The sequence below is a fragment of the Pteronotus mesoamericanus genome, unplaced genomic scaffold (genome assembly GCF_021234165.1).
Source record: "Pteronotus mesoamericanus isolate MK-2021 breed Mesoamerican mustached bat unplaced genomic scaffold, CSHL_Meso_final contig_25, whole genome shotgun sequence".
In the NCBI taxonomy this organism is placed as follows: domain Eukaryota; kingdom Metazoa; phylum Chordata; class Mammalia; order Chiroptera; family Mormoopidae; genus Pteronotus; species Pteronotus mesoamericanus.
In genome coordinates, this window is record NW_026555105.1 from 20,804,623 (window position 1) to 20,830,648 (window position 26,026).

Consider the following 26,026-nt stretch of genomic DNA (forward strand, 5'->3'; position numbering starts at 1 on the left):
ATTTTAGCACTTTTTTTTTAGCTTATTATGGTTCAAACAATAAATTTTATATAACAAAACACAAGAACAGGTACAAGATTTTTCAGGTACTACCCATGTATAATACACATCCTTATTTTTCCCCTCAAAATTTTGAGTGCACATTATACATGGAAAAATATGATAAATTTCTTACACGAGCCTGTTACTTAGGTGGCACTTTTGATTTAGGAAGAGTGGAGACCAGTGGAGCAAGCGCTTTATTTATATTTGGATTGTGACAAACGTGACGGTGGGTAAAATGGCATAGTCCAGCTTCTGGTCAGGCTGCGCTGGAAATGGAAGTGGCTCTTCGGCTTTCTGGTATTTTTTGTTTTCACCTTCATTAACACAACATAATTTCCCATTTAGACATGCTACTTCATATATTTCTCCCATCTCACATTTCTTCCTGCAGTAGCCTGTTATGTTACTGAAGCATTTTTTGGGCCGAGCGTCATCTGTGCACAGGAAACAACATTGAACCCAGATTAGTTCCTGAGGCAGAGTGGACGAGGTATGTGGTTCCCCACAAGCTGTGGCCTCCTGTGGTCCCAAGGTGAACCTCACGCTGATATAAGAAAACTCAGAGCCTCCTCCTTGAAAATCATCTCGAATTAAGCACATCCAAAACTCCAGCCCCTAGCCAATACTCAATTGGCTCTGAGACCATTAGGGCTTACATGGCAAAAGAGAAGAGAGCTCAATCTATGGTTACCTACTGCAGCTGGTCCTGCCCCTAGGAACATCTGACTCTGTCTTCCATGCTACAAAGTTGGCACGCCCTCCACCCTACCCCAGGCCAGTGTCCAGAGAGTGCCAACTGGTTACCATACACAATTCAGAGCCAAATGAACTTTTCAAGAGTATCAAAGACAGGACTTTTAAAGTTAACAGTAAAATTAGGCGTCACACTGACACAGGCAGCAGGAAGCTCCCTCTGCCAAGACCACATGGGTCTCAGCAATAAACGTTGGTGAGAACTCCTTCCCTTATTCAGCTGCTGTGACTTCTCCACAACCTACCCGCTCACACTCGCATGCTCGCTCTCTCCCTCTCTCTCCCCCGCCCTCCATCCTCCTTTTGATCACAGATGAATGTGTTGCCCAGGGATCAAACTCAATTCCATGTATACCTATCTCCCTAGAGGCCCAAACTGTCACCTATTCAAAGTATTGCAGTGAGATCCTAAATCTCCTGTTTCCAGTTCTTTATTTGCCCCTGTACACAAATTTGGACAAGCCCATGGAATCAAGATGGAAAACAAAGACACAGTTCTATCCTAAATTCCAGAACCAGAGAGCATCTCTGAAGGTTAGAAGGGTATTTTAGAGCCACAAAAAGACCATATGTGCCTTCCTGCAGCACCAAGGGAGAACTTGGTGCTTCCCATTTGTAAGGTCGTGAATACAATCATTATGAAATTGAGTCATTATACTCACTTAACAGATGAGAAAAGTGAGGTTCAAAGTGAGTATTAGCTCAATTCATAGAACAGTCAGTGATGAAGGCATATTTTAACCTCATATCTACATGACTCCAAAGCTTGTGCTGTTCTTATTACTGCTGTAGAACAGGCCAAACAGGAATTTGAATAGAAAAAGAGATGACCAGGTTCCTGGGTGAAAACTTCGTTGTACATTATCAAGATAATTCTAGATGATGGGCTCATTCCTACCTCTGGAGAGGACTCTGAGAGTATGGCCCTGGTCTCTTGTTACTTCTAGATGCTCTCTTCCAAGACACAGACTCAAGTCAGGCACCCAAGACAATGGGTAGTTTTGATGATATCGGCAAAAGGCCAGTAATGTTAAAGGCCCTGACCCCACTAGTATGGATAGTAATATCTCCTAAGATTTCATAGCACATTTGAACAAGTTACCTGTGGGCACCTCAAAGAGCAGAATAATGAGAACCAGAAACAGCTTCATGTTTACAGAGTTCCCAAAAGAAATAGGCAGCAGGATGTCTTTGTCCAGTGATCTGTGTCACACACAGTCTTTCAAGATGAGCCAGAGTTCTGGGTGCTATGAGCTTTCTGAGCTCTCATTTTAACCACATGGATGAACAGGAAATCCAAGTCCACCCCTGCTTACATTCCCAAATATGGAGTTCACAGTCACATAATGTTCCATCAAATCACACCTACTTCTTTCTCAGGATGTGAGCTCCCAGACAGCAGGAACAATGACTTCTCCACCTGGGCAAATCAGCCCATTTGGGTCAAAGTTTCTTGATTATATGTCTGGTCCATGTGGGACATTCCTAGTTTATTTCTATTGTTCCACTGTCCCACCCAGCTAGTGCCATCTTTGACTTACAAAAGTAACCCAGTATGGAAGATTAATAAAACCATTAACTAATCAAGGCAGATGCATAAGCACATTCAATAATAATTTTTAATGTATAAAACTTCCAGAAAATCATCTCGGAGTAAGATTGCTTTTAGGCGTGGCTAGATAAATTAATATTATTTCAGAGTTTCCCATAAACTTTTACTCTTTTGGTTCAACTCAATTCTACAGCTGAAGCCTTTTAGAAGATCACATGTCTTTAGCATAGATTTCAGTCCACAAACTGGTCCCTGCTCAGCTCTCCCAGGGCACTCCATGGGACCACTTACGTATCTGCCAAATGAGTGTGTGCGTCCCTACCCAATTTGTTACTTTCATAATCTGTTTCTTTGCACATCAAAATCCCTCATCACAAATTATCTTATGTTCACCCGTCCTGTCCACCTAACTGGCCCTGTTGAGCTCCTCATTTTCCTCCAAAACCAAGTCCAATCACCTCCACATCTGTGAAAAATTCCCCGACCCAACTACATAGAGCTACAAACTCCCTTCTTTGTGCTACCACTGTATCTTGTACATAGTTTTGTTGGCAGTCACACTATATTATGTTTCAATTATTTGTTTATTTTCAATAATCTATGAGCCTCTCAAGGACAGGCCACTGGTTTTATTCAACTTGGAGTTCTTGATGCACAACGCAAAACTCATGCTATATCTTTAGTACATACTGTAATTATGTAATGAATTATTGCAAAGTAATGAACAAATTACTGCTAAATAAAACACCCTATGACAATAATAAAGTTAATTAAAACATAGCCTAAAGAATGCCATTTATCTCATTTTACAATTTCTGGACACCAGAACCTTGAATTTATAGTAATTAGAGCCCATCCAAATATCTTTCTGTGATAGTACCTGGAAGAAAATGGAATCTGTGAAGGCTGTATGATGTTTGTTGATGATTAAATTCATATCATAACATAAAATTGGGATCAGGGTTAGGAGTGAACACTGTGCATAACTTATCGTATTTCCCAGTAACCAGGGTGCATTAAGTTTGTCGAGGAGAAGGGGGACTCAAGTGCTACTGATACGTCAAGATGAGGAATGAGAGCTGATCGAGGGCCCCACCAGATACGCACTAGCCCCCCTCGTATCCCACTTGGTCTCAGTTCATTTCTCGGCCCCGCGACCCCTTAATGTGTGCCTTCTAGGTGACAAATGCCTATATTTTATACTTATATTACTTACGTAAGTCCTCAGTCCTCACAGAAGCACTATGAAGTAGAAATTAAAACCAGTCTTTTCCAAATTGGAAAACCACAATTTCAGGAACTGGCAACGTGCCTGATGTAAAGAATGAGCCAGGACCAACACAGGTCTGTGTGAACCTAAGAGTAAAGGCCTTTGCCGTTGTGCTAACCCACCTCTCCAGCTGCCTTCTCTGGCCCAGTCTTTGGGAGATTGAAGACAAACTATTCAAATACACGATACTGCTTTGTTCACAAATTTTATTGGTCATGCACTTGGCTGAACATCTTCCTCCCATCCACCTGCTTATAGCCTACTCACCACTCAGAGAGCAACCTGAATTGAGAGAGCAGTCTGTATTGAGAGAATTCATATTTCTGATCTCCACAGGTGACATTATTACATCCTGAAAGTAATATTGCCTGTCTACATCAATAGGTTCCTAAGTTTGATGGCTTATCTATCTGTGTCAACTCAGAGAGCCTGTATGCAATACTGACTAGGTACAAGTAAGCACACAATGTTCTCATTTTCAAAGCTCTCTTTGACTAAGCAATAGATTTCCCCTTGAGTAGGTTGGGATGGATAATAAAGTATTACTTTTTAGCCATAGTCCATTAAAATTGAAATCACCCATGAAGATTTTTGTTACTGCACCTCCCACTGTGGTCAATAGTAGTACAAACTGTTTTTAATAGCTTACTTATAAATGAACTTTAAATGGTGCGTTTCTTAGGAATATTCTCTGAATTCTACTTAAGATGTTACCCTTTCAAACTATTGGACAGGTGGAATCCAGACAAGAGATAGGATTACTAATTCCCTCTTACAAAGACTGGGGAAGTCAAGGCAAGATTCTTTTGTTGTTCTTTGTTTAGGGAATGAGAGGAAGTTGAATTAACATTTCATGCTAGACAAAAAATCAGATATACAGATGAACAAAAATGAGAAAATGGAAACCACCCACAATCTCACCTCTCTCAAAAATGAGAAAGTAGAAAGCATCCATAATCTTACCCCTCTCCGTTAACATTCTGGTGTTTAATCTTCCAAGTATTCTGCTCCAAAAGTAATTTATTTTGACAATTGGGCAAGACATAAGATAAAGCAAAGTGAGCTTGCTTGCTTTTCATGCACTCAGTTTAAAATAAAGTCTGTTAGTCAACAAACACTCCCTGAACACACACACACACACGCACGCACGCACGCACGCGCGCACGCGCGCACAAAGTCCACACTTATCCTGCCAATTCAAGAAAGAAACCTATTGGCAAACAGACATGCACCAATGCAGAGGAGCCCTATATCAGCTGCCTTTATTGTCTACCTTTATGTCTAAACATATATATCATCGGATAGTTTCAGGAAAATAAACAATATAAAAGAGGACTTAAATGAACAATAAAAATAAGTGACCTCAATGGAACTAAGCTAATACTGACAGAAGAGAATTATTAAATTTTATAAAGTGACAGACTTGACTACATAAAATGCACAACATCTTGATAACAAAATTCATGCAAGAGAAGGTGCGAGCCAGGACATGATTAAAAGATATTAGAGTAGAATAAAATTTATAAATGCATTATATAGCTATGAGATATAAAGAATGTTTACAAATCAATAAGAAAATGAAAGATGACCTTGTAGAAAGCAGGCAAATAATATCATAGTGACAAAACATGAAGCACATCTTTCAGAAGTTTGATATAAATTCAGAAATATAATGTTACTTTAGAGAGAATCTGCTTTTAATCCAATTAGGGTTGCAATTTGCTATGCATTACTGTTCCTTCTCATTGCATTCCTGACACCCAAGTATACTAGGAATATGTGTATTTTAGGAAAAACATATTTGGACATCTATTTTTGTGTTTGGACAATAATTTTAAAACACTACACAAAAAACATAAAAATGTATAGGGCATGAATTAATATTGGCTCATAAATTGTATTTGCTTAAACAGTAAAAGCGAAAGTGAATTAGCTTTAAGTATGCCATTTGACTTACTGTTCTCCCTTTTTCTTTAGAGAGCTATTAAAAGGTTAAAGTATTTGAAACAAACAATGTCATGGTTATGTCTCCTGTTACGATCCCCACAAGTATGAGCTCAGAAATTAGAGTTTGATCACACACTCTTTATTATTTGGCCAAGTTTTACCTGCGCAGGGGCCACCTTTCCCTCGAAAGGAAAAAGGCGCACCGCTGTAAGGGTACACGGGTTTTTATAAGCAGAGCAAGCAAGCAAGATACAAGGGCGAGAAGTGGCAGTTAGCAATAGGCAGCTTCTTTCTTTCTTTTTTTTTTTTGCTGATTAGGTTCAAGGCTGTTACTGGGCCCCCTACTCTTTCTCTGGTCAGGATGTGTATCTGAGGCAAGGCTCAACCCTCGCCCTATGCCTCCTCCTCATTCTTGTCGACTCTGGCCCAGCTGCATGGGGGCTGCACCCTGATATGTTTTTCTTGGTATTTGTTTCTCCCTTATCCTCAGCTCTGACCCTGCTTTTATGGGCTATTTGTCTGAGTCAAGGCTCAGCCGTTGTCCTATCTTGTTACTAAGGGGGGGCTCTAATTCTTCCCTTCATCTTGGGGTATTGTTTGTTCTAGTTTCTTGTTTCGGCCCAGGCTTGACCTAGTGTTAAAGTTTGGCCCCTTCATCTCCCTGTTGCAGTGTTTCAGATCATTTTATAAAATCAAAATGAGGCCAAAATTTTATTTCTTTTTATCCTTTCTTGGTAGTTAAATAACACAAGAGATGGATCTAAAATAAGAAAGTAGTACCTGTGGCCCCGATACGTACCAAAGTGAGAATTTTCTCCAGAGGTCAGTAGTACACAAGATAAAAGAAAAAGATCATATGCCAGCAATGAGAAATAAATGGTTAATTCATAATTAGTGAATCTGGTTTCAGCAGATTGGTCTTAGAGGTGGTCAGAACAGTTCTCCAGAAATAATTAAGGACTTGAAAAACTTACAGTGATTTTTTTTTTAAGTTAAGCTCAAAGAGTCTCGGGTGACTCCGGTTGATTCTGTTGAAGGGAAAATCATGTACAGGTCCATGATGGGCAGGCTGCGCTCAGAGCTAGACAGGCTAAGTATCCTTGTACTTGGGACCCTAGTTAAAGATAAATATGAAGAAACTCCACTGTCAATCAACAAATGACATGCTAGATGCGTTTCAGCCTCCACACATCTAAACCCAAGTTGATCTCAGCTAAATATTTCCCTTCTCCTCCCTCAACAATAAAAAATTTACAATAGTAACAACAAATGTGTTATGTGTACAATATTGATCCAGTTCTAAAGGTAGAAAAAACAAAGTACATTAATAATATTTATGCTAGGCAGAATAATGGTCCCTAAAGATGTCCATGTTCTAATCCCCAGAGCCTGTTAATATTCAATATATTACGTTACATGGCAAGGGAGAATCAAGGTTGTAGATTCTTTTGAATTATCTGGGTGGGCCCAAGGTAACAACATGGATCGTTTAAACGTGGAAGGAGGGGATGGGAGAGTCAGTGTCAGAGAAAGATCTGACAGCGCTACTGGGTAGCTGTACAGATGGAGGAAAGGACCGTGAACCAAAGACTTCAATCCTCTAGATACAGGGGTGTCCAACCCACAGCCCAGGGGCTCCATGCGGCCCAGGATGGCTATGAATGTGGCGCAACACACAATCATAAATTTACTTAAAACGGTTTTTTCGCTCATCAGTTTTCATTAGTGTTTGTGTATTTAACATGTGGCCCAAGACAGGTCTTCCTCTCCCAGTGTGGCCCAGAGACGCTAAAAGGTTGGACACCCGTGCTGGGAAGCTGGAAAAGGCAAGGAGAAAGTTCCCCCAGCACCTCCAAAGGGGCTGCAGCCAGGTGATGCCTTGTGTTTAGCCCAGTGAGACACAGATTTACAACCTTGAGAACTGTAAGATGGTAAGTTTGTCTTGTTTTAAGCCACTAAATTTGTTGTAATTTGTAACAGCAGCAGTAGGAAACCGGTACGATATTCAACCTCACGTCAAGATGTCAGCGCTCCTTACAGTCATCTTAGAATAATTCCATGGCTGAGTCATGTGATCACAAGAAAGCAGGCACTGTCAGAAAGGACAAACTTTGCCACCCACTTTCCAAACCGGAACAGAGACTTTGTTCACACAGGACAATTCGTATCTTCTAGGCCAGGAAATAAATCCTGTGATAAATCAGCTGCAGGGGTTTTTCTCTGAGTGTTTCCCAATGTTTTAAAATCTAAACCAGAGATATATTTCATCCTTTGATAAGACTTTCCAGAAAGATCAGAGGTATCTCTAGGCCAACATACAGCCAGTTACCAAGTGAGGAAAACTTGGGTTCCCAGAAGGCCTCCACATACACCGTCAGAAGTTCAGAAAAATGAAGGAAAAATGTTTTCTATCAAATTAATTTTGGTGTAAAAATGTTATTTTGAAAACACATCTACATACATATTGAGAGAAAACTATATCTGTGCCTAAAGGCTCAATAAAATATGAATGCCTACCGCATCTACAGTTACTTCAGATCATTTTAGATCTAAAACAACAGTTGCAGAAAATTCTGAAATTGTTGGAGCAATAAAATTGATATACCTCAGAAAGTCTAGATAAACTTTCAGGTTAGCCAAAACTGTGTTCTTAATTCATTCTCTTCTTTTCAGACCAAGAGACAACAGGAGGTATCAGGAATATTTTCCCAGTTGAATATTCTGTTCCAAATTCCTGCAGCCCTTGTAAAGCCCATTGCAGTCGTGCCTGTTTCCCCTTTTCTCCAATCATAGAGCTCATGGATGGCTAGCCCCAGGGTTCACTGTCTTCCATCGAAGTGTTAAATTCAGGTATTCAGGATTTCAAGTACCACCTAGTGGCCAAAGCAAATCCACTAACAAGCTGTCCAAACATTCCAAAACTTCAAGATAGCTCCCCAGAAACAATTAACGTCACGCTTCCATAATTGTTCTGCATGGTCCGTGGACATCTAGAGATTTCAAAATATTAACAAAAGAATTCTCTAATATCGAGGAAACCTGTAAAAATCAAAAAGACTGAGGCTATTATAGATTTTACCCTCTGTAGGTAACTCTCAATAAATTTGTATATACAATATTATATTCTGAAATTCAAAATCACTTCAATGGCAAGGCAAGCTGTACTAACCACACCCTTAGCCCACCTGAGCCAAGCAAATGTTAAGAGAAAGTTCTTAATTGACTGGTCCTGGAGTAATTTTGCTAGGTGTGATTATATTATGTTGGCTATGTTGAAAATACTCTTTATTTTTCAAGAATGTTTAATGGGATGTGTAGCAATGAAGTATCATGATGTTTGTAATTTACCTTAAAATATTTCAGGAAAAAAATTGAAGCAAGTTCCAAAAAACAAGAGGAAAAAAAGAAAGAAAATATTCCAAATTGCTTAACTCTTTTGAAATAGTGGGCCACCATTTATTAAAAATGTTATTCTTTTTCTGAAATCTTACCTCTCATAACCCTGGAAATGTTACAAATAATAGAATATTTATTGGACCCCATGTATGTACCGTATTATATTAGACATTATATGTCTACATTAGAGACATCTTACTTGAAGATAAGAAATCTTATGCCAAAAAAAAAATTAAGCAGCCTAAAATTCACAATAACAAAAAATACTCTAAAAGGATTGGTTAGAGGAAAATTAATAAATGCAAACAAAATAAAGGAGAAAGCTGACCTGATTGCACAATAATGTAAATCTTTCAAACCCAGACTTTGAAAATGCCTCTCAGAAAAATGTAATGCACTAAGTTCTGTTTGTTGTTGTTGCTGGTAGTGGTAGTGGTCTGTCTTTTTTTTTTAAGAGCTTTGTTACAGCACAACTGACATATAATTAATTGCACTAATTTGAAATATACAAAGGCATAAGTATGACATATGCATACATCTGTGAAACCATTGCCACAATTAAGGTTCTGAACATATCCATCATCCTGAAAAGTTCCCCCTGCGGCTTTGTAATTCCTCTCTCCTGACCCTCCCATCCACTCATTTTATAGAATTTTACATAAATGAAGTTGTACAATCTATATTCATTTTTAGTATGGACTCTTAAACTCCATATAGTTATTTTGATATGTCCTTTTGTAACATTTTATTTTTCAATTACAGTTGACATACAATATTATATTACTTTCGAGTGTCCACCCCTGTGATTAGACATTATATAATGATCATCCCAATAAATCTCATACCCATCTGACTCCATACACAGTTATTACAATATTATTGACTATATTCCCTATGCTGTGCTTTAAATCCCCGCGACTCTTCTGTAACAACCAGTTTGTGCTTCTCAATCCCTTCACCACTTTCCCCCATGCCCCCAACCCCCCTCCCAGCTGGCAACCATCGAAATGTTCTCTGTATCTGTGAATCTGTTTCTGTTCTGTTTTGATGAATCCATGTTCTGTATCAATAATTTATTCCTTCTACTAAATAGTCAATTTATTCCTCCATTCACCTGCGATGGACACTGGAGAGAAAGAAGGAGAAGGGGAAAGAGAAGGAGGAGAGATGAGATGAGACAAGACACAGAATGTGCAGCTCAAGTCCAGCCAGGAAAGCACTGCTGAAGTAACAGGAAATTGCTCACTGGAGAAAATAACAGAATGCAAAATATCCACAACTCACACCCAAAATTTGCAGAATACAATCCAAAATTTCACAGCTTATGAATAATTTAAAAAATGGAATGCATTCTCAAGAGAAAATAAACTCAACTGAAACCAACCATGAGAAAACCAGACATTAGAACTAATAGACAAGGATTTTGAAGCAATTAGTGTAACTAAGCAAAAACAAAAAATGCTATCAATGAATAAAAATCTCAGCCAAGAAATGGGAAGTCTCAACAGAAGGACATTAGAAACAATTTTAAAAGAAGAACCAAATGAAATATTAGAATTAAAAATCAATTTCTAAAATTAAAAAAATTTCCTGGGTGAATCTAACAGCTGCATCGATATGAGAGAAAGAGAAGTGAACTTGAAGGTAGATCAACAGAAATTATCCAAAGTGAAAAACAGAAAAATATTTTTTTTAAATTAACGAGCTCATGGACCTGTTGGATGATACCAAACAATGAAGCATATATGTAATTGAAATGCCAGAGAGAGAAAGAATGTAGCAGAAAAAAAATCTTTAAGATATAATGGCTGAAATTTTTCTAATTTGATGAAAGAAAAAAACTTGCAAATATAAGATTTTAACCAAGCACCAAGCAGAATAAACACCAAAAAGCCCACACCAAGACACATCATAGTCAAAAGGCTGTGATCTTTTTTAAAAATTTTTCTGAGATATTGAATGTTCCATCTTTTTTTATATATATAATTTTTTTTTTTGTTCAAATACATTTGTCTCAGCCTTCCCCCCACCACTTTCACCTGCCCCCCTCCCCCATCTCCTCCCTCAATCCTTCCCCACTTCGGCTTTGTCCATGAGTCCTTGCTATATGTTCCTTGACTTGACCCTTCCCTTCCTTTTCCCCGCCCACCCCTCCCTCCTTCCCTCTTGACTCTGTTGGTTTCTTTTTCTTTCAGTGTTGCTGGTCTTATTTTCCTTGCATCTTTTTTTTTGTTGGTTAGGTTCCAGTTACAGGTGAGATCATATGGCATTTGTCTTTCACCCCCTGGCTTATTTCCCTTAGCATAATGCTCTCTAGTTCCATCCATGCTGTCGTGAAGTGTAGTAGTTCTTTTTTTTCTTTCCTCTGCATAGTCTTCCATTGTGTAAATGTACCATAATTTTTTGATCCAGTCATCTACTGATGGGCATTTAGGTTGCTTCCAACAGCTTGGCTATTGTAAATTGTGCTGCTATGAACATTGGGGTGCATAGGTTCTTTTGAATTGGTGTTTTGGGATTCTTAGGGTATGGTCCCAGCAGCAGAATCACTAGATCAAAAGGCAGAATGCTGTAATCTAATGATAAAGAAAAAATCTTGAAACCAGCAAGGAAAAAAATAAATAACATACTGCATACAAGGAATAACAATCTAATTAGTAGCTAAATTCTCTTTAGAAACCTTGGAGACCAGAAAAGAGTGAAACAATATATTTAAAGTGCTGAAAGAAAAAAACAACGGCCAACTCGGAATTCTATATCCAGTGAAGATATCCTCCAAGAATGAAACTGAAATATATTATTAGATAAAAGAAAAGTAAGAACAGTCATCACCAGCAAACTTATGCTATAATAAATGTTAAAGGAAACTCAGTAGGCCAAAGGGAAATGATATCAGATGAAAAAGCTCCTCCCGAAAGAAGGAAGAGCATCATAAATGATCATTGGAGAGTACACTGGTGACTGAACCAGACACCTAGAAGTTTCATCTTCAGCTTTTCCCTATCCTGGTCACCCCCAGACTTCCCACACAATGCCCACTCTCCACACCCACTTTCTCCTCTTCTGGTTCACGCTTCACCACCTCCTGCCTGTTTGCAGGCCCCTTCTCCCGGCTGCCCTGCCGTCAGTTGTGTGCTCCAGCAACCAGAGTGATTTTTTTTTAAGTTTATATATAATCTATTTTGGTGTTTAAGTGGCAAAGTACAATATAATTTTATGAAAAAATTAAACTAAACTAATCTAGAACTATACAACTATGAAAGTGAAAGCCAAACACGCTGCCCACACCACTTAGGAAAGTAAGATCTACAATAAAAAAAGATGGATTCATCCTCCAAAAAACAGGGGAGAACATCCCATGGCTCCTCTAGAGGGTGCCCTAGCACATTCATGTGCTCCTGATGTGCTGGTGGATTATTGTAGAGCATTCTCTTCCTGTAAAATGCTTTATGCCATTCTATTATCTAGTACAAGAGTCCCCGCTGTTCTGTCCTAACAAGGACGACGATCATGTGCAGCAGCACAGGGATTGGGATCACACTACCTACACTGCAGAAAGCATTTTAAGAATCTTGCTTTGTAGAGGCCATCATCATAGACACCAAAGCCTTCCTACCTGCAGGTGCATCTCCCCCTGCAAGGAGACCTTAAACCTGATCATTTAACAACTTCGTACACTTGCTTTATGTTTCTCTCATAAACATATCAATGAGGTTCAGGCTGTTGGTGGAAATATATGGAAACAAAAGGAAATGTATCTCATTATTAAAAGCTTCTTCCCAGAAGAGACAATCACTTCACCTCACATTCCACTGGCAAGAATAAATCATATGACCACACTTAGATGCACAGGGAATGGGACACTGGCAAATGTTCCCAAGTGACAATTGTATACTATGGAAGGGGAGCATGTGTCTGAGGGGAAAGTTGTTCACAGTTGCCACAGTGTAGAATTCTGAAAACAGGAGTTGAAAGGTGCCAGGCAGCTAAAAGTGAATGTCAGTGTCTCTCACAGAAGGGAAGAGGCATCGAAAGATATGGAAGAGTAAATAATCTTTTGCTGTTTCACAAATAATTACCAAGAAAGAAAGCACAATAATTTCTGTCAGATATACCCAAGCATTCAACAAGAAAATACATTTTTGTACCAAAGTAATTCAAGATTCTAATTGTGTGGCTAAGCAATCAGAATACCAACTGGTTTGGGACTACCCAATTAAAGTGCCAATGTATATTGTATTGTACTAAAATGTTATATTTTCTTTACACTTGCTATTGCAATGCAAAAAAAAATTGTTCAAAACAAATAGAACTGTTACGTGTATTCAACTGTTTATGCTGTTATTACATAGTTTTATAAATTAATCTATCCTGTTTCTGACACTTATACATACAGTTTCCTCATCTGGGGAGTTACAGGAGCATACTGCTTTGCAGCCACCCCACAATCGCCTGTGCATGTTCTCAGTTACATGCAGTGAGACATGTTGCACTGTCTCTGCTGGAGGGATTAGGGGAAATCTCTTCTAGGGCTTTGCTCTCTGGACCACAGCATAAGTGTATGAACACAAGCGATTGCATATCATGCTGTGCCCGAGGTGAGGGCCCATTAGTAGAAGAGATAAGTCACAGGCACAAGGAGCTTGAGATCTGGCTGACCAGACAGAGAGTTTATTAGAAGCTCCCTAAAGAGGTCATTGTACTTGCCACGCTGGACTTCCCTGATTGCTGAAGTCACCCTGGAGTCATAGAACCTAGAAGGGACTGACCAGGCTGCTAAGTCTCCTTCTAAGGTGTTTCATATTTTAGTTCCTTAACCTGTCTTTTCCAGGACAATTTTTTTATTCCTTTTTTTCCCCATGGAATAGCAACCCTGCTGGACTCTAAAAACAGGGACCTAAGAAAGGGAGAAAATCAAAGCAGAAGGCAAGGTGGCATCAAATGGAGGTCAGCGAACATTCAGCGGGCCCCAACCACATGCTGAGCGCTTACACTTAAGGTCACACGTAAGACTCATAACACTCTGGGTTTGATATCATTACCAGCATTTTTTTTTTGGACTTAAAAAATATCTACTTTATTCAGGTATAATTTATGTACAATAAACTGCATCAATTTAATGTGTACCATTTGATGGGCTTGGCAGTTGTATACACACATAAAACCGCCACCATGAACAAGGTACAGAACATTTCCATCATCCCAGAAAATATTCCTCATGCACTTTGCAGCCTGTGCTAGCCCTCTGGACAGCAAACGGTCTGTATTTCCTCACTAGAGATTAGTTTGCATTTTCTAGACTTTTGTATAAATTGAATCACACAGCGGTTCTCTCTTCTGTATGGCTTTTTTCATCAGCATCATTATTTTGAGATTCATCCATGTTGTTGCGTGTATCAGTAGTTCCTTTTTTAATTGTTGATTAGTATTCCATTGTTTGGATGTGCCAGTTTTGTTTCCCAGCATTTTTTAAATTAGGAAAGGGCATCTGAGAAGCATGAAATGACTTTTCCAGGGTCTCATCAATGCATCAGCTGCGTGAGCTGGGTTAAACTCATCCTGCCTGACTTCACCTTCTCTGATCATATCCACACACATTTTCAGCTCCCTCATTTTGTTATGATGAGACAGCTTCTCTTTGAATTCATTAAGACCTGTACTCCCTTGACTCAAAAACATTCAATATATCAATCAGACTCTTCCCTCTTCACTTTTCTTTATCAGCCTAAACCCCATGATTCATCATTTCAACTACTCTGTTCTCAACATCTAACAACCCAAACACTTATGTTTTATACACTCACCTAGAAAAAGGCCAACCCTAATGCTGGAGAAAATCACACAATTGTGCAGATTAGTGGCACATAAATTTGTTATTTCCAATCTTTTCAGAGTCCTCGGCAGCAGCCGTTTGATTCCCTCCCTATATGCCTTTTTCAACAGAAAGCTCAATGAAGATAAGAATGACATGTGTTTTTTCTCATTTTCTAAAACCACTTAATGTAAGTTCCATGGTAGCAGGAACAGCCTGTGGGGTGCATTGCCATATTGCTACCCCTGAGACAGTTTCCAGAACATGATACATGCTCAGTGAATATCTAATGAATAAAATAAATGAGTTCAAGCTTAAAATAAAGGGACTGACAGTAGTCCAGGGTTTAAAAAATTTTTCTTTGGAAATTACAATTTAGCAAAGACTTGAGAGATAAGTAGGAGTCAGCTCATGACAGGAGCTAAAAAGGAGAGTATTAAAGGATAATTGAACAGCATTTCTATGATCCTTCCTTCATACCCTACACACAATTGTTCTGAATATTCTCTCTACTTGAAGCTCTTCCATTCTCTCCAGCCCTGCTGTCACTCCTATGAACCCACTCAGATTTAATCTCTACGTTGCAACCACAGTGACAGCCCCGAGATGTGCTTCTGCTGTTGAAGTTAGCAAAACGGTGGAGTAGGAGGCCCCTGGATCTAGTCCTCCTCACAAAAATACAAATTAGCAACAATCCACAGGCGAGATACCTTTGTGAAAATTATAGGACTTTTAGGCAAGATGGTAGCATGGGCAAACATGGCTCACCTCTTTGCCTAACCACATCAAAATTACAACTAAAATATAGAACAATCATAACTCAGAACCATCAGAAATCGAGTTGAATGGAAGTGTGACAACTACAGAATTAAAGAAACTACATCCATCCAGGCTGGTAGGAGGGGTGCAGATGTGGAACGGGCTGGTTCCTCACCCACACGTGGTGGATATCTTGGGAGCGAAGAGACCCAGACCCACACAAGGACCCCCAGACCAGGATTCCATGCCAGGAAGGTAAGTCCTTACAACTTCTGGCTGCAAAAGCCAGCAGGGATTGAGTCAGTGGAAGAAACTTCTGGAGCCCCAACCAGTTCCTCTTAAAGAACCCACATGCAGACTCACCTACTCAGACTCCTGCTGAGCTCCAGCACTGGGGTAGCAGCTTGAAAGGCACCAGTGGTATACAGGCAGAAACTGAAGTGTCTGGCATCAAGGTGAACAGAGGCCATTGTCCCTTTTCTAGACCCTCCTGCAACAGAGCTGGAAAGTTGGTGCCATATCTGAGACTCCATCAACTTGGCTGACGTTATTTGATTTGCCTTGGAGATCTCCAGAGACTCCACCCCACTCAATTTACAGGACCACCCAAGCTGCTTTTTCCATATGAATGGCTGGTCTTGGCTCCTGCTTCATAACTTCCCAAATCATCTCAAACAAGCAACAGCTGGCCTCAGTGAGCTTCAAGCCCGGCACTATCAGCAGCCAGCCTAGGTTCACAGCTTGGCTTCCTCCGGGGAATCTCCAAGCCCAGCACAAGTAGCAGCCATCTCAGATAGCTTTATAGCTCAGACAGGGTGGCTCCAGGCAAAACACAGGCGAGGGTTGCCCTTGGCCTGCACTGCCTGGGAAACCCCAGGGCCAGCACACCCAGTGGACAGCAACAGACCACATTGGAGCACCACTACCCTGCCCCTGCACAGCTGATCCTCCACAGAGGGCAAAGGTTGGTAGTAAGTGGTTACAGCCAATTCTTGCAGTTGACTGGCCTGGGTAAATCCCTTCCATTGATCTGCCAACAGCAACCAAGTCTCAACTACAAAAAGAGAGTGTAGTCAGCCCACACAAAGGGTCCACCTCAAGTACCTAGCTTGGGTGATAGGGGAGACTATGCCACTGGACCCTATAGGACACCTACTACTTTAGGCCACACTACGAAGACACAGAGTCAAAGCAGCTCTACCTAATACATAGAAACAAATACAGAGAGGCTGCCAAAATGAGGAGACAAAGAAACATGGCCCAAATGAAAGCATAGATCAAAACTCCACAAAAAGAGCTAAATGAAATGGAGATAAACCGTCTATCAGATGCCAAGTTCAAAACGTTGGTTATAAGAATGCTCAAGGAACTTAGTGAGGACATCAACAGCATAAAAAACATCCAGCAGAAACAAAGGATACACTAATTGAAATGAAAAGCAATTTACAGGGAAACAACAGTAGAGTGGAGGAAGCCAAATCAAATCAATGATTTGGAATATAAGGAAGCAAAAAACAACCAATCAGAACAAGCAGAAGAAAAAAGAACCCAGAAAAATGAGGATAGTATAAGCAGCCTCTGGGACAACTTCAAGAGGTCCAACATTCACCTCACAGGGGTGCCAGAAAAGGAAGAGAAAGAGCAAGAAATTGGAAATCTGTTTGAAAAATAATGAAAGAAAACTTCCCTAATTTGGTGAAGGAAATAGACACACAAGTCCAGGAAGCACAGAGAGTCCCAAACAAGATGGATTCAAAGAGGCCCACTCCAAGACACATCATAATTAAAATGCCAAAGGTTAAAGATAAGGAGAGAATCTTAAAAGCAGCAAGAGAAAATAACTTAGTTACCTACAGGGAAGTTTCCATAAGACTGTCAGCTTATTTCTCAAAACTCTGCAGGCTAGAAGGGATTGGCAAGAAATATTCAAAGTCATGAAAAGCAGAGACCTATGGTCAAGATTGCTCTACCCAGCAAAGCTATCATTTAGAACTGAAGGGCAGATAAAGAGCTTCCCAGACAAGAGAAAAGCAAAGGTATTCATCATCACCAAACCTTTATTATATAAAATGTTAAAGGGACTTATTTAAGAAGATGATCAAAACTATGAACAATAAAATGACAAAAAATACAAATCTATCAACAATTGAATCTAAAAAACAAACTAAGCAAATAAGAATAAAGTCCGAATCTGGATACAGAGAGCATTTTGATAGTTACCAGATGAGAGGGTGTATGGGGAATGGGCGAAGAGGTGAAGAGATTAAGAAGTAAAAATACGTAGTTACAGAATAGCCACAGGGATGTAAAATACGGTATAGGAAATGGAGTAGCCAAAGAGCTTGTACTCAGGATCCATGACCATGAACAATAGTGGCAGGATTGCCTGATGGTGTGGGGTGAGCTGGGAGGAGGGGGCAAAGCGGAAGAAATCAGGACACCTGTAATAGCATAATCAATGAAATATAAGTTTAAAAAAAATTTTTAAAAAGAAAATTCCAGAATGTGGGAGTGAGGCTGAAGCAGCGCCTGGAGAAAAAAAAAATCTGCATTTGAAGAGTAAGAGGGGCCCATTTGCTTTGACCATAATGCCTCTTCTGCAGACCAGGACAGCACCACACCAAGAGTGATCCCATGGGCCCACAATCTCTCCAGTGGAGGAAAGAGAACCCGAGGCAGACATTCAGCTTCCCCAGCTTCTCTGGGGCACTCCCTGCAGGCCCACTTCTGTCCTGGAGAACCCAGGGGAATTGACAAACCTACAGCACACAGAGGCAATTGGAACAAAAGAGAGATCACAGTAACCAATCAGTGGATCTTGGCAGTGGAGCACATCCCAGTCAGTGACCTTGCTCAGAGAGGCCAGACAGTGGCTCCTCCTACCTGTGAAACAAAGTCAGCAGTCCCTTTGGCCAGAGAGCACAGTCAGCATTTCTGCCTGGCTGGGGTCCCCAGTCAATGGTCCAGCCCAGTTGTAGAGCACAAACTGTGGCCCTGCCTGATCGTGAAGCACAGTCAGCGACCCTGTCCAATCACAGAGCGCAGCCCACAACTCCACTCGGGAGCAAAGCCAGCAGCCCCAACTAAACACAGAGCCCAGCTCTGGCCAATTGCAGAGCCCAGCTAGTGTTCCCACCAAACTATGGAGCACAGCCTACAGCCTTACCTAAACATAAAATCTAGCCAGAAGCACCACCTGGCCAAGGGCGCAAACTGCAACCTCACCCAACCAGAGCTGATTGCAGAGTCTAGCCAGCAGCCCTGCCCAACTGGAGTCCAACCAGCAGCAGTGCCCTGCCAAGATGCCCAGGCTGTATTTACACCCAACCAGTGAGTCCAGCAACTGTCTCTGCCTGACCATGGAGCCCAACCAGTAACCCTGGCCAACTGCAGAGCCCAGCCAACAGCCCCACTTGCTCACAGAGCCCACTCAGCAGCTGTGCTGACAATGGAGCCCAACCAACATCCCGACCTTACTGAGGAGCCCAGCCAGAAGCGTTACCCAAGGTCAGAGCACAGGCTGCAGCCCCACCCAACCAGAGGCCTCTCAGCAAGCCACATCTGCCCATGAACAATACGAGCTAGCCACTCTAGGATGCCAGGCTAGGCTGACCTATGAAGGTCTTGCCATGCCAAAGTGAACCTATAGAGATAAGAAGAGGTGACTCCTTCCTCAAATGTAGAGACACCAGTGCAAAGAGACAAGGATCATAAAAAACCAGGGGAACACATAACACCACCAAAAGACACTAATAAAGTTCCAACAATTGATCCTAAAAAAAAAAATGTAGACCTATGAACTGACTGACAAAGATTTCAGAATAAGCCTCTTAAAGAAGTTCAGTAAACTATAAGGCAACACAGATAAACAACTAAACAAAATTAGGGTAACAATACATGAAGAAAATGATAAGTTCAAAAAAGAAATACAAATCATTTTTAAAATGCCAAAAATCCTAGAGCTTAAGAAATTCGTGACTGACCAAGGTATGACCCATGAAAGAAATAATTGGTAAGGTGGGCTCCATGAAAAGTAAAATTTTCTCTGCAAAAGACAATGTCAAGAAAATAAGAAGACAAGCCACCTGCTGGGGGAAGATCCTTTCAAAAGACAGCTGCTAAATTACTGTTATCCAAAATATACCAAAGAACTCTTAAAAATCAACAATAAAAAATAACCTGAGTAAAAATGATCAAGTCCATTAATAAACACCTTGCCAAAGAAGATATACACATAGCAAATGAATCTGTAAGAAGATGCTAAACTGCATATATCATCAGGAAAATGCAACTTAAAGCAATAAGATACCATCACACACCTACTATAATGGTCCAAACTCAAACCCTGACACAACACCAGTACTGCTGGTGGGGACGCTAAATGGAACAGCCAATTTGGAAGATGGCTTGGCGGTTTCTCACAAAACTAAACATACTCTGATCATATGATTCAACAATTGCACTCCTCGGTATTTACCTAAAGGAACTGAAAATGTATGCCCATACAAAAACCTGCATATAGAAGTTTAAAGCGACTTTATTCGTAATTGCCAAAATGTGTAAACCGCCAAGATTTCCTTCAGTAGATAGATGGATAAACTTAACTGCGGTACCTCCAGACAATGGGGTATTATTCAGTGCTAAAAAGAAATGAGCTATCAAGCCATTAAGAGACGTGAAGAAAATGTAAAAAAGTATTACTAAGTGGAAGAAGTCGATCTCAAGAAGATACAAACTGTAGGATTACAATTCTGTGACGTTCATTAAAAGGAAAAGTTATGGAGACAATAAAAAGGTTATTGTTGTCAGGCAGTGGAGTGGAGGGATGGATGACCAGGTAGAACACAGGTTATATTTCTATGATCCCATAATAATGGATTCGTGTCATAACACATTTGTCCAAACCCATAGAAGGCACAACATGAAAAATGAACCGTGACATAAACTTTCAACTTTGGGTGATTATAATATGCCAATGCAGGTTCTTCAGTTATAGCAAGTGAACGACTCTGTGGGAGCAGGTCAATAATGGTGAAAACTATTCATGTGCAGGGGCTGAAAAAATATGGCAAATCTCTGTATCTTCCCTCATAATTGTGCTGTGAACTTAAAACTGCATTTAAAAAATAAAGTCCTGATTCTTTAAAAAATGACTAAACTGAAAAATTCAGTAGACAGCTTTAACAGAAAACTTGGTCAAGCAGAAGAAAGAATTAAGAAACTCAGACAGAGGGATTTGGATTACCCAGTCAAAGGAACAAAAATTTTTCAAAGAATTAAGAAAAAAAATGAAGAAAGCCTATAGCACTTCTGAGACACCATCAAATGACATAATATATGCCACTTTTTTCAAAATGATATTGGAAGTCCTAGCCAGAGCAACAAGGAAAAGAAATAAAAGGCATCCATATCAGAAAGGAAGACATAAAACAGTCTCTATTTGTAGATGACATGATACTGTATGTAGAAGACCCTAAAGACTCCACCAAAAAATTGATAGAACTTACAAACAAATTTAATAAAGTTACAGAATACAAAATCTATATACAAAAATAATTTGCATTTCAATACACTAATAATGAACTGTTGGGAAGAGAAATTAAGAAAAAAAAATTTTAATTGCACAAAAAAATACAATACCCAGGAATAAACCAAAGAGATGACCTCTGCTGAAAACTATAAGACATTGATAAAAGAAATTGAAGAACATGCAAATAAATGGAAAGCTATTCCATGATTATGGATTGGAAGAATTAGTATTGTTAAAAAGTTCATATCTTTGCAATCTACAGATTTAATGCAATCATCACCAAAATTCCATATTTTTTCACAGAAACAGAGAAAAAATTCCTAAAACTTGTATGGAACCACAAAAGAAAGACCCCAAATAGCCAAAGAAATTCTGGGAAAGTACAAAACCAGAGGCCTCGTGACTCCTGAGGTTAACCTCTGTTACAACGCTGTAGTAAACAAAGCAACGTGGCTTACACATAAAAGCAGACACACAGATTGATAACACAGAACAGAGAGATCAGGAATAAACCCATGCATATATGGTCAATTAATTTAAGACAAACGAGCCAAGAATACACAATGGGGAAGAAGCAGTCTCTTCAATAAACGGAGTTAAAAAAAAAACTTGACAGCCACATGCTAACGAGTGAAACTGGACCACTATCTTACACTGTACAAAAAAAATTAACTCAAAATGAATTAAAAACTTGAACATAAGACCTGAAACCATAGAACTCCTAGAAGAAAACAGGTGGTAAGTATCTTGTCATCTGCCTCGGGAATAATTTTTTGTATTTGACGCCAAAAGCAAAGGCAACAAAAATAAACAAGTGAGACTAGCTCAAACTAAAAAGCTTCTACACAGCAAAGGAAATCATCAACAAAATGAAAAAACAACCTACTGAATGGGAGAAAATACTTGCAAATCATGTATCTAATAAGATGTTAATATCTAAAAATAGATAAAGAACTCACACTACTCAACAGCAAAAAGAAAAATTTGATTAAAATGGACAGAAGATCTAAATAGACATTTTTTTCAAAGAAGACACACAGATGGCCAAAAGGTATATGAAAAGGTGCTCAACATTACTAATTGTCAGGAGGATACAAATCAAAAACACCATGAAATATTACCTCACACCTGTTAAAATGGCTGTAATCAAAAAAACAAGAAGTAACAAGTGTTGGCAAGGATGTGGAGAAAAGGGAACCCTTGTGCACTGTTGCTGGGAGTGCTACTGGTGCAGCCACTTACAAAACAGTATAGAGGCTTCTCCAAAAATTACAAATGAAACTACCATATAATCCAGAAACTCCACTTCTGGGTATTTTTCTGAAGGAAACAAAAACACTATCTCAAAAAGACATGTGTACTCCCATGTTCACTGCATCATTATTTGCCATAGCCAAACATCAGAGCAGCCTAAGTGTCCATTGATATGGACAAATGGATTTTTAAAATGTGATATATGCATATATATAATGAAATATTATTGGGTCATAAAAAAGAAAGAAATTGTGTAATTTACAACAACACAGGTGCACCTTACGAGCATTATGCTGAGTGAGGTGAGTCAGAGAAAGACCAATACCATACTATGTCACTTACACGTGGAATCTAAAAAAACCAAACCAAACAAAACAACTCATAGATACAGAGAAAAAAATTGGTGGTTACCAGAGGTGGGGGACAAAATGGGTAAAGGCGGTCAAAATGCACAAACAACCAGTTATAACATAAATAAGTTCTATAGATATAATATACAGCAGGGTGACTACGGTTGATAATATTGTACAGCTTCTTTGAAAGTTGCTAAGAGAGTAAATCTTAAAAGTTCTCATCACAGAAAAAACAAATATAACTATGTGTGGTGATGGATGTTAACCAGACAACGTGATCATTTTACAATGTATACAAATATTGCATCATTATTTTGTACACTTGAAACTAATATAATACTACATGTCAATTATATCTCAAAAAATATTGTAAGTTAAAGTTATGCTAAGCGATGCTTCCTACAAATTCATTTAACAAACATGTACTGAGTTCTTACATTGATTTAGTAGCCTTGCTGGACATTGGAGACATCAGTACAAAAAAGACAGCGTCTCCATGGTTATAGCAACTTCTGCTCTTCTGATTCTCACACACTGAGTGCCTTAGGCATAACTAGCTGACAAATAATGAAGCTAATATTTTAAGAAAGAGAGCTACAAAGGGCCTGCACTTCTTTTGTAGCTTACATCTTGTAATTCCCCCAGGATCAAGAGCAGGAAATGCATTGCATGAAGTGTTCAGAAAAGGTTGTTCTCAAACAGAATCAGAGAAAACACAACTTCTGTGTGCTTTGGTGCACTTCACTGCTCATGGCCTAAGGCCATGAAGAGGCCCATAAAGTCTGCAGCTCAAGACCATCAACCCAGATCCAAGCCTTCTTCTCTGGTACCCAGCCATGAAGCTCCTTTTTCCTATCTTTGTCAGCCTCATGCTACAGTGCCAGGTGAACACAGGTAATGTGGAATCCTGGGTTTTAGAGGGGTCAGTGTGAGAAAGCAAGGACTTGGTTGTCCATGACAAGGGGAACTCCAAGAGAGGCTGAAGGATGAGTCACCCAAAGGAAGAGTCTACCTATCGCATCGGTCATGCGCCGTCCCCCGCGCTTTCCAGTAGGCCCCTGACTGCCTCTTGGGGACACTCTGGGAGCCACTACAGCCAGATCAGGCTCCCAGTTTCTGTACTCAGAAACTATCCAACATATACAGCGGCCTTCCTCCCCTCTACAGAGCTATCATCTGGGATTCGGCCCACGTCTCCCTCATTCTTGCTCTATTTCTAATTTAAGCCACCTCTTGAGGCAAAGGTTCCTGTCAGTATTAAGGAGGAAGTCCTTATGCTAATGCTCAAAAAAAAAAAAAAATCTCCTTTTAGGATCAAGTAAACAGGTCTACGTTCTCCATCTCAACTTTTTTCAGAGTTTTACAGTTTTATCTCTTCTCTCAGCACTTTTGGTCTTGGAAACACACAAATTACCCATAAAAGCATCTAGGAATACACTGCAGCAAAAGGCTGAACCAGAGGATTGGCCATTGTTTCTTAAAAAGGAAAGTGAGGCATCAAGATGTGTTTCAAAATACAAGAATCGTCCAGATGTTTGGAATAATTGGCAATGAGTTGGGGAAGGGAATGTAAGAGTCAAAGATGTTTCTAATGTTTTTACCGTGGGACCCTAAGAGAAGGAAAGTGACGTAAGAAAGCATGACTATCATCTTGGATAAAGCCTCTTAGTCACATTGAGCTTCAAATTACATGTGAGTGTAACAGGGTTAATCAATGTAGCTGCTTGAAATACAAGGATTTTACTGGTTTGTCTTTGGTGAGGAACAATGTTGAAATGTATGTGAACGTTATCAGTTGAGTTGTTAAGATGAGAGAAAATAACTTCGTTGATACAGAAGAAAAAAGGTGAGACACTGGGATGGAAAAAATCATCTAGCAGACGAATATGAGGTACTAAACTGAGCAGAGAATGTAGAGTGCTAGATAACAATGTGGGGACTATGCTGATAGGAATGAGGTGAAGGTTATGATACTGAAAATTCCTCTGAAGGACAGAGTGTCCAGGGAGGCTGAAGAGGACAGAACACCATGCCCCAGGAACAGCAGGTCAGGCCGTTGCCAGGGAGAGTGAGGTCAGAACCATGGGGTTTGGCAAGATACCAGTAGTCCTATTGATTCTCTTTTGAAATTCCTTTTTGGATTAGTTTTATGGCAGATTTTACTCTTGTTGGTATTTCCTAGGGTCATGGGAAGACACAGTAAAGCCCTCCCTACAGTGTCTAAGATGCTAAATTGAAGGTCTAAAATCCTTTCCAGAGGCAAATTATTGAGTTCCTTCTCAATTATTTCTTTTCTTCTTTCCTCTACATGCCCTAGATTTTTTAAGTAAGTCAATGAAAGGAAACTAGAGAGATTTATTGTGGATTTCATAGGTATACAGAGACTCTCTTGGCCTGCAGTGGGCCCCCATCAACATCCCCAAACACTGTACTCAAGACTTCGCATTAACAGACCCCCTTCTCACTCTATTCCTCTCCCTCCAGCAGCTTTAAGATCCTATCTAGTTACTAACCTTAGCCCAGTTGTTTTCTCTTTCCTCTGTGCAGAGCTCTTTGGCTGGAAAAGATGTTTAATGGGTTTGGGGAGATGCAAAGACCACTGCACCGTGGATGAAAAAGAGGTACAAAAATGCAAGAAGAAGAAATGTTGCATTGGACCAAAAATGGTTGGACTGATAAATAACTACCTGCAAAATGAACTGCTCCATGCTCCTAAAGAAGACTCCCCAAAACACCTAAACACTACCAAGAATTCTAGGGCTGCGATACAAACGAAATACCGTAGTTTCTCTTTCTCCCCCCAAATCAAAAGCCCTGTTGCCAATTATCACCTCAACACCCTCATCCTGTCACATGCCAGCGCTGTGGGCTCCGCCCGCACCAATCCCATCATCGCAGAAAAGACTGCATTCCCTGCTACTTCTACCAAGAGCAACGCCAAAAGGAGAGGTTCAGCCACTGACTCCCCGCAGCCATCACCGCCACCCTAGACACTGCCAACACCACTGACGGAGCTGGAGGAAACAGATGAGCTGGGATGTGGGTCTTTCCCTTAAACACCAAGTTCCTCTCTATCTTTGCCGTCTATTAAATGAGACGTAGAACTGTTTCCTCTGCCGTGAGTCATTCTCTAGATACTGCGGAAGTACCTACAGTTTACACAATGTTATTTTTCTCGAAGGAGCCTCACAAAGGAGACAGGGCTGGCGGGGGCGGGGCGGGGGGGCGGTTTTAGTGTACGTGCCCGGGAGAAAACACCAGGACTGGTGGCTGCAGCGCTGAGTCTGCCTCCGTAACAAGGACTTACAGTTCTCATGCGGTGTCATTATCATTATTATTTTAAAGATATTATCTC

General features: G+C 40.1%; 1 protein-coding gene across 1 annotated transcript; it reads left to right on the forward strand.

The window, feature by feature from the left end:
- Positions 1 to 23,507: 23,507 nt before the first annotated feature.
- On the forward strand, positions 23,508 to 25,661 carry DEFB129 (defensin beta 129). The gene is made up of 2 exons (XM_054574162.1): positions 23,508 to 23,565; positions 25,219 to 25,661. Exons 1-2 carry the CDS (start codon positions 23,508 to 23,510, stop codon positions 25,659 to 25,661), a joined length of 501 nt encoding a protein of 166 aa, XP_054430137.1.
- The last annotated feature ends 365 nt before the right edge of the window (positions 25,662 to 26,026 follow it).